General features: G+C 55.1%; 1 protein-coding gene across 2 annotated transcripts; it reads left to right on the top strand.

The window, feature by feature from the left end:
• Positions 1-5,941: 5,941 nt before the first annotated feature.
• LOC116751613 lies at positions 5,942-9,359 on the top strand. 2 transcript variants are annotated; one of them, XM_032627737.1, is made up of 2 exons: positions 5,942-6,436; positions 8,788-9,359. In XM_032627737.1, the coding sequence occupies exons 1-2, from the start codon at positions 5,947-5,949 to the stop codon at positions 8,988-8,990; spliced, it is 693 nt and encodes a 230-aa protein (XP_032483628.1). In that variant the 5' UTR covers positions 5,942-5,946; the 3' UTR covers positions 8,991-9,359. The 2 variants fall into 2 exon arrangements, 1 of the variants encoding a protein (XP_032483628.1); XR_004349305.1 differs by lacking the exon at positions 5,942-6,436 and adding an exon at positions 8,582-8,701.
• The last annotated feature ends 29 nt before the right edge of the window (positions 9,360-9,388 follow it).

Raw genomic sequence — 9,388 nt, 5'->3', positions numbered from 1 at the left:
GTCGCGGGGGGGGGGGGGGGGGCGCACGGTGAGTCGGCCACCACCTGCGCACGCGCGCGGACGCATGTACGCACGCGCGGACCCGGCTGACTCGCGCTACGGAAGCTGAATGGGCGGCGCCACGTGAGAACCCGGGTGGGCCGCGCGCTGCGGCCAGGGGCGAGGCTACGTTGCTAGGAAACGGGGCGGGGCCTGCGAGACCCGGCGGGTCCAGCTGTCCTTCCTAGTTTGAGTTAAGACCTTAACTTTACGCTCAGAGTGTAAATTTCTCAACTTATGTGTAGTTTGCCATAGTGCAAAAAATTTAAAAAGAATCGAGGGAGAAAAAAAAAAGAATCGAGGGAGGCGATGGGGATCCCCGTGAACAGGTGGGATGTGTCCCCTGGGGTGAGGCTGCCAGATTTAGCAAATAAAAATAGCTGGACAGCAGTTAAGTTTGAGTTTCAGGCAGAGAATGAGTAATTTCTTAGTGTAAGTGTCCCGTGCAGTGTTTGAACACAGTTTTGCAAGGAAAGTATCACCATTTACCTGATTCAAATGTAACTGGCCGTCCTGTATTTGGCTGGAACACCTACGCTGAGGTCCCCGTGTTTTACAACAAATACTTCTAAAAATGACAAAATACTTTCAAGCAAAACCAGGGTATGCAGTCTTTGTGACCTTGGATTAGGCAATGGTATCTTACATATGTCACCAAAAGCAACAAAAATTCAGATAAATTGGAATTCATCAAAATTAAAAACTTTTGTGCTTCAGAGAAGAAAGTGATAAGACAACCCAAGGAATGGGAGAAAATACTGGTAAATCATGTATCTGATAAGGGACTTGTCTCTAGAATGTATAAAGACCACTTACAACTCAACTTTTTTTATAACTCAAGTTAAAAAAAAAATTATTTATTTGGCTCCAGCATGGGGATCTTCGTTGCTGCGCGTGAGGTCTTCGTTGCGGCGTGCAGGATCTTTTTTTTTTTATTGCGGCTTGCTGGATCTTCATTGTCGCATGTGTGCTCTTAGTTGTGGCATGAGGGATCTAGTTCCCTGACCAGGGATGGAACCCGGCCCCCCTGCATTGGGAGCGTAGAGTCTTAACCACTGGAATACCAGGGAAGTCCCTTAACTCAACTCTTAAAAAGGACAAATAACCCAATTAAAAAATGGACAAAGGATCTGAAAACACATTTCTCCAAAGAAGACATGCAAATAACATTAGCACATGAGAAGGTGCTCAGGGGAAGACAGGCAGAAACCACAGTGAGACACCATTTCACACCCACCACGATGGCCCTCATCAGAAGGGCAGAAAATAACAAGATGAGGAAGTGGAACCCTGGGCAGGGCTGGTGAGGAGGTGAAACGGTGCAGCCGCTCCTCAAAAGGTTAAACGGAGTGACCACCTGACCCAGCAATGCCAGTCCTAGGTGTGTGCCGCAGAGAACTGAAAACTCACGTCCATACAGAAACTTCCACTGCAATGTTCACAGCAGCACAACAGCCAAAAAGTGGAACAGCCCAAATGCCCATCGATGGGTGAATGAATAAGGAAAATGTGGTCCCTCCACGCACGGGAATGTCACTCAGCCAGGAAAAGGGGTGAAGCCCCGACCTTGCTACCACGTGGCTGGACCCTGAGAACACGATGCTCAGTGAGAGAAGCCAGACACAGAAGGACACACGGTGTGTGATTCCACTGGTGGGAAACGTCCAGAACTGGTAGATGCGCAGGGACAGACAGTGGGCTCGTGGTTGTCGGGACTGGGGAGGGGGAGGGGGGGACAGCTCATGGCGATGGGGTTGCTTTCTAGGGTGATGAAATGTTCTAAAACTGATCGTCATGCTGAGTGCTGAACTCTGTGAATGTACCAGAACTGTTAACGCTTTCACGGGTGAATTGTGTGGGATGTGAATCATCTCAATTAAAAGATGGGGTGATGTCGATCAGGAGGCACCGCTTTAGATGAGGGGCCAGGTGGCCTCTTGGAGGTGACACGTGTATGAGGAGGGGCAGCAGCCCCTGGAGGGCTGAACTGTGAGTCCAGGAGCAGCTTGTCAGGGGCAGGGGGAGGCAGCTGGAGGAGGAGCCTGGGCAGAGCCGGCAGAGCCCTCTCTGCGAGGCCGGGGATCCTGGAGGAAAAGGCTAGAAGGGTGTGGCAGAGGGGCCAGGACAGAGGCCTCTCCTCCTGCAGACGCACTGGCAGGCTCAGCAAGGCTGCAGGGAGCGGGCTCGAGAGGGACGCGCGGGAGGAGGGGGGCAAGCGGGCAGCTGGCCTCAAAGCACCTCTGGGCTTGGGCGGATCTCCGTGCCCCCGTTGGCCCAGAGCCGGGCTGAGGGCGGGACTCGTGGGAAATCGTGGGGCTGCCAGAACACAGTGGTGCCTCCCTGCCGCCTCCCTCCTCAGCTGGGTCCTGGCCCCAGGCGGGTCAGGAGGGTCCCACGTCCCCTTCTGCTTCCAAGAAGAGGCCTTTCAGGACGAGCCCAGGCAAGGGTGGCCAGATTCAGCAAGTAAAAACACATGACACCCAGTTACATTTGAATTTCAGATTTGCAAAAGGCACTCATTATTTAGTATAATATATCCCACACACTATCTGCTATATACTTACACTAAAAACGATCTGTTGTCTGTCTGAAATTTAGATGTCACTGGTTGTCCTGCAGCCCTCTGTTCCACGGGGCAACCCTGACCCCGCCTGTCGAAAGCAGCCTTAACTCTCCGCCCCCCCGCAACTCTCTGTCCTTGCGTGCACCCCGTGCTGCTTGCCGGCTGTGCGTGCGGGCAGGGACACGCACAGCCGGCAAGGCCTGGGCTTGCGGGCGCCCCTAATTGGCCGTGGGAGAGCCAGGATCCTCCCTGGGTCTCCCCCTCTGAGGCCTGCGGGCGCCCTGGGAGCGGTCCAGAGATCCACAAACAGAAGAGCAAGGAAAGCGCTTCCTGGCTCTGCTGTTGGCACAGACAGGCCACCGCTGGCTCTAGCCAGGCAGGACGAAGGAAGAGCCGAACTCCCCCCTGGGGCCTCAGCGCCCTCACCTCCCCCGCGCTTGGCTCCAGCCTTGCTGGCACCGTCCCTGCCCCGAGCCTTTGCCTGGCTGTGCCCGTCACCAGGCACGCCTTCCCGGGTCTCCGACAGGCCCTTCCCACCTGGCCCTGGCTGCCCCCGAGCCGTCCTTTCTCCGGGCCTCATACTCAGGACACCGGCCACTGTCCCATCTCTGGCTGTGTGCTTTGCTTTCTACTTCTTCCTATGAAACGTTTTGAACGCAAAGATAAGGGGAGAGAAAACATGAGGGTTTTATTCTCTGTCACACCCATCTGTGCATTGCTAAAATGTTCCAACTTAAGGTTTCTGTTTTTTAAAAATTTTATTTATTTATTTATTTGTGGCTGTGTTGGGTCTTTGTTGCTGCCTGCTGGCTTTCTCTAGTTGTGGCGAGCGAGGGCTACTCTTCCTTGTGGTGCGCGGGCTTCTCACTGTGGTGGCTTCTCTTTGTTGCAGAGCACGGCCTTCAGTAGTTGTGGCTCGCGGGCTCCAGAGCGCAGGCTCAGTGGTTGTGGCTCACTGGCTTACTTGCTCCGTGGCATGTGGGATCTTCCCGGACCAGGGTGCTGGCTCAAACCTGTGTGCCCTGCATTGGCAGGCGGATTCTTAACCACTGTGCCACCAGGGAAGTCCCCAGCTTAAGGTTTTCAGTGCATTTTTCTGAAAGGGTGGAGTTTGAAATCCAGCCCTTCCCCAGGTGGTGACTGGTGGTGAGGGTGTGGATTTTATGCTGAGGAGCCCTGGGAGGGATCCGAGCGAGGGAGGATCTTAGTCTTCTATCTTCCGTGTGTTGTAGACAGGTCCGGGGCTGTGGGGAAAGGGTCCTGGGCAGGGAAGGCGTGGAACTGGGGGGACAGGATGGTGCCGTGGTTGCTTCCAGACCTGAGAATGGGGCCTTCCTTATTTGGAAAAAACGTCTTTGCAGATGTAAGTAAATTAAGGGTCTTGACGTGAGCTCATCCTGGATGAGGATGGCCCTGAATCCAATGACCTTATAAGAGACAGACACAGGGACTTCCCCGGTGGTACAGTGGTAGAGACTCCGCCTTCCAAAGCAGGGGGTGTGGGTTTTATCCCTGGTCGGGGCACTAAGATCCCACATGCCTCCAGGCCAAAAAACCAAAACATAAAACAGAAGCAATATTGTCACAAATTCAATAAAGACTTTAAAAATGGTCCACGTCAAAAAAAAAACTTTAAAAAATAAAAATAAAATTAAAAATCGGAGACAGAGGATGGGGTGATGAGACCACAGGCCCAGGACACCAAGGACTGTGGGCCACACCAGGAGCTGGGAGGGACGGGAAGGACCCCCCCCCCCCACGGAGTGAGCACAGCCCTGCCGACACCCCGTCTCAGACTTGTGGCCTTCAGAACAGTGAGAACATAATTTCTGCTATGTAAGTAGCCTAGCTTGTGGTGCTCTGCTACAGCGGCCCCAGGAGATGGTACAGAGGGTCGGGTGGTTGGTTCCTTTAGCGCTGGGGTTGACTGACGTGGCCGGTGGTGGTAGGGTGGTCAGGGCAGACGCCAAGCTGGGAGCCAGGGAGGCTCCCTGCAGGTGGCGAGGGGGGGGCCCGGGACTCACCCGCCCGTCCAGCTCCTGCTTCAAGGGCAGACGTGCCCGGAAGGGATTTACAGAAGCAGCTGCCCTCTGACCTCCTTTGGCTTCTCCTTCTTAACTACTGCTCTCCCTGGAAAAGTGACAGGCGGTTCCCCCAGATGAACGTGGCCAGGGGCTGGTGATCTTTCCTAGCGAACAAGTCCGATAGGTAAAAACGGGACAAAACAAAACAAAACAAAGCATCTGAAAGTGAGAGATGATCCAGCCTCTCCTCAGCCTCCCCCGCTGAGATGGCAGAGAATTCAAGAGATTCTTTCCCCGCACAGTGTCCTGAACACCTGGGGCGCTGCTGTCAACGGAAACCCTCCCTGGGCCTCGTGGGGGTTGAGCTTTAAGGTGTCTTGGCGTTTCAAGGTCTCCTCACCCTGTTGCTGATGTCTTTTTCCTGGTGGAACAAGGGGAGGGTTCTTTGTGTCTCAACAGTTTATTTTGAGAAGTCCTCAAACCTACAGAGGCACCCTGGGGACAGCAGCCCCCTGCACCTGGATTCTCGGCCAGGGGCCTTGGCTACGTTTGTGCCCCAACCCCTTCTTCTGTCTCTGTCTCTGTCTCTCTCTGTCTCTGTCCCTCTCTCTCTGTCTCTCCATCTCTGTCTCTGCGTTTCCCTCTCACATTTTCCAGAACCACTTGCATGTGAGGACACCACCGCCTTCAAGCTAAGACGCGACACGAAGGCTGGGATCCGAAGACCTGTCTGAGGTCTCCCTGTAAGTTAATGTTGGATCTTCCTTGCGGTCCAGTCTCCCTGAAGGCCCCAACCTCAGCCCTTATGGAAAGTTTTTCCCAGGCCCTGGGGACACTGAATTGAGCTGTCCTGTTGCTCTCCTGGCCCTTATTCCAGGACACAACACAGTTGCTCTGAGCGGCCAGGTGTAGGGTTGGTTTTGGGAAACGCATTCCCTGCAGGGTCCCTCTCCCACCATCCCCCAACCCCCAGCCGGCCGGCTGAAACCGGCAGAGACCAGAGCCCCCGCCCAGCCCTGACACTCGGTCGTGCCCTTTGACCCCCTGTGGCGGTGCCCTGGTGCCCCGAGTTCCCCCAGCATGTCCTGCTGTCAGTGCCTCACTCTGTCCCTTTAAGGCTCTCAGGGTCCTGCTCACCTGGGCGTGGGGTGGGGCTCAGCTGGGCGGAGGAGGTGACAGCTGTGGACGCAGATAAGCTTCCCCCTCCAGGGCCTCAGGCCTCCAAACACCACCAGGCCTCCACTGATCTCCGTCCAGCTGGAGCCATCCCAGGTCCCCGCCGCTGGCCCTCCCCCGTCCCAATCAGGGACTTACTGGGGGATGGCACAGATCCCTGAAAACTGCAGCGTCCGGTGGCCCTGCTGGAGGTGTGATGCCGAAATCCTTCCGCAGCTGAACTGCGGGAAGGCGGAGGCCAGAGGGCAGCTGTGCGCCCCCAGCAGCCAAGGGCTCCGGGACCGCCCATGTGTCCCTCGACATGTGGTCTCTCCACACGTGGGAACGTCACTCAGCCTGAAAAGGAGAGAAGCGCTGACACTCGCCACCACGTGGACGGACCTTGAGAACACGATGCTCAGTGAGAGAAGCCAGACACAGAAGGACACACAGGGTGTGACTCCGTTGATGGGAAACGTCCAGAACAGGCAGGGAATGTGTGCAAAGTGCCAACCTGCCAGCTCTGGAGGCGGGGCATACCGCCGCTCTCTGCAGGGTCTTCAGCTTTTCTGCAGGCTGGAAGATGCACACAGGAACGGCTGGGGTGCGTCCGGTGGGGTCACGTGCTCAGCCCTCTCCCTTTGCTGGGATTGCGGTGAGTGTGGCGCTGGCTTCGTGAGGCCCCGGCTTCGTGAGGCCCCAGACCTTCAGAGACAAGCCTAGGTCCCTCCATCGGGGCTCCCCAACCCCGCCTGCTGCCATGGGGGGCTCACCGTCTGTGGGGCATCCTGGGCACCGTGGGGTGTGGAGCGGCTTCCCCGGCCCCATGTTCTCAACGCTGGAGCCCCCAAGTCCTAGGGACCACAGACATCCCCAGTTGTGGCCCCGTGTCCCTGGGACAGAATTGCCCCAGGTGAGACCCCCGGGTCTAGAGGAGCGTGGAAATGTGAGCGGGGTGCTCGATGGAACACTCCACGGGAATGGTGTGGGTGGCCAGGCAGGAGGACTGTCACACTTGAGGGAAGGACCCGGGCACAGAGCAGTATCCTCAGGGACGCACAGGCAGGCAGGACCCATCTCGGGGATGGGAACCCAGAGGCGGAAACCTTGCTGGGGAGGAGGCTTGTGGAGCTCCTGCTCTGTCTGTCGACCTAGGCGCTGGTTACACAGGGGTGTTTGCCTGGGGTGTTTGTCAAGCACCCAGCAGTCCTCCAATGCCCAGAGGATGCCATCCTGAAGATTTAACTCAGTTCTGACCCTCTCTGCCCAGAGTTGGTCAGACCCCCAGGTTACAGGCCAGCCCCACATGTCTGCCCCCACCCCACACATCCATCCCAAGTCCACCATGTCCCCTGAGCTTCTGACTGACCAGCTATTGGGGTTCCTGCCACCCATCTCCTCGGGTTTGATTAACTTGCTAGAACAAACAAATGGGACCTGATTAAACGTAAGAGCTTTTGCACAGCAAAGGAAACCATCAAAAAAACGAAAAGACAGCCCACAGAGTGGGAGAAAATATGTGCAAACGAAGCGACCCACAAGGGATTAATCTCCAAAATATACAATCAGCTCATGTGGCTTAAAATAAAACAAACAAACAACCCAATCGAAAAATGGGCAGAAGATCTAAATAGACATGTCTCCAAAGAAGACATACAGATGGCCAAGAAGCACATGAAAAGATGCTCAACGTTGCTAATTATTAGGGAAATGCAAATCAAAACTACAATGAGGTATCACCTCACACCGGTCAGAATGGCCATCATCAAAAAGTCTATAAATAGTAAATGCTGGAGAGGGTGTGGAGAGAAAGGAACCCTCTTGCACTGCTGGTGGGAATGTAAATTGGTGCAGCCACTATGGAGAACAGTATGGAGGTTCCTTAAAAAACTAAAAATAGGGCTTCCCCTGTGGCACAGTGGTTGAGTTCGCCTGCCGATGCAGGGGACGTGGGTTCGTGCCCCGGTCCGGGAGGATCCCACATGCCGCGGAGCGGCTAGGCCCGTGAGCCGTGGCCGCTGAGCCTGCGCGTCCGGAGCCTGTGCTCCGCAACGGGAGAGGCCACAACAGTGAGAGGCCCGCGTACTGCAAAAAAAAAAAAAAAAAAACTCTTCTAAAAAAATAAAGTCTATTTAAAAAAAAAGATAAAGAAGCTTTAGCAGTTTGGAAAAGAAAAAAGAGAGAGAGAGAGAAGGTGGGTGGTCTCCGTCCTCCTCCTCCTTTTCATCCTTCCTTCTCTCTGGCTCTGGAATAAAGATGGCAAGGGTTTCCTAAAGCATCTTAACACTTTGCAGGAGGCCTGGAACTCAGTCTGTGCTCAGCAGACAAGAAATTCTGCTGCCATCACCAAAGGGGAAAAGCCCTTGCCTTCTGACGGGCAAACTCCACTTCTGGGCCCATAGCCCAGACAAGCGGTTACGGGTGGCAGGTGGGGGCCGGGAGCTGCTCCCTGGCCTGGGCTGAGGCAGTGCCAGGCTGGCTGCCTGAGCAGTGGCCTTTCCTGCTTAGAAAACCCTCAGATGAGGACGGAAGGCACCAGAGGCAGTCACTTCCTGGGAAAAAGGTTATCGATGGATGACGTGGGGCACTTTTTTCCCTTGGCGGGTTTTGTCCTTTTAACTTCTCGCCCACGTGCTGTAGTCACTATGCAAAAGCTCCATTCAAGACAAGCCTGTGAGGGGCTGAGCGATCTTCTGGGGTCAGGGATGTGAACGTTGCAGGGCTTGTGTTGTTCACATCTGTCCTTGCTGTCGGAGCAGCAAATCCTTGAGTGAGATCTGTGCGTTCCGCCGCGTTAGGAGGGAGAGACAGGGCACTAAATAAGCCCTGCAATCCCGGCCGTGTCCCCACAGGGCAGTGTCTGCTGTGAGATGCAACAAAGCCAGATGGACGGACGGACGGACAGTGGACCAAGAAGCAGGTACATCACCTGCTCTTGGCAGAACCTGCACGGTGGGCACCTAGGTGTTCAGTGTGCGGTTATTTCAACGTGGCTGTGTGTTTGAGGTTTTCAGAGTAAAAGCGAAAGACTCTGCTGGAAAACAGCAGTTCCACAAACCGTGCAACAGAAAGTCACCACGTGGCCCAGCAAGCCCTCCCTCATCGGCGCAGGCCCGGGAGAACTGAAAACACACGTCCATACACGCGCCTGTGCGCCCATGGCCACAGCAGCCAGGGTGGAAACAGCCCAGGTGTCCACGGACAGGTGAGCAGATACACACACATGTCCCTCCACACCCAGGAACGTCACTCGGTAGCCCCGACACTCGCTACAACATGGACAGACCTTGAGAACACGGTGCCCTGTGAGAGAAGCCAGACGTGGACACACAGGGTGTGATTCCATTGACGGGAAGCATCCAGACAGAACAGGCAGATCCACAGACACAGAGGGTGGATTCCTGGTTGTCAGGGGCTGGGGGAGGGGCTGGGGTTGCTTTGGGGGTGATGGAATGTTCTGGAACTGGACAGAGGGGCTGGTGGCACAACCCTGGTAATGTACCGAAAACCACTGCATTACACACTTTTCAAAAGGGTGAATTGTATGGCGTGTGAATTATATATCTCAATAAAGGCGGTACCAAAATAAAAAAGAGAGGGGGAAGAA

The sequence above is a fragment of the Phocoena sinus genome, chromosome 3 (assembly GCF_008692025.1).
Source record: "Phocoena sinus isolate mPhoSin1 chromosome 3, mPhoSin1.pri, whole genome shotgun sequence".
Lineage (NCBI taxonomy): Eukaryota > Metazoa > Chordata > Mammalia > Artiodactyla > Phocoenidae > Phocoena > Phocoena sinus.
This window is presented reverse-complemented; position numbering and strand designations above follow the sequence as displayed.

Bases quoted from the DNA above. Each gene is read 5' to 3' on its own strand.
- LOC116751613 (XM_032627737.1), top strand. From the start codon at position 5,947: ATGGCACAGATCCCTGAAAACTGCAGCGTCCGGTGGCCCTGCTGGAGG. The intron at 6,437-8,787 runs GTGAGTGTGGCG...TGTGTGTTTGAG, and splicing joins CTCCCTTTGCTGGGATTGCG to GTTTTCAGAGTAAAAGCGAA.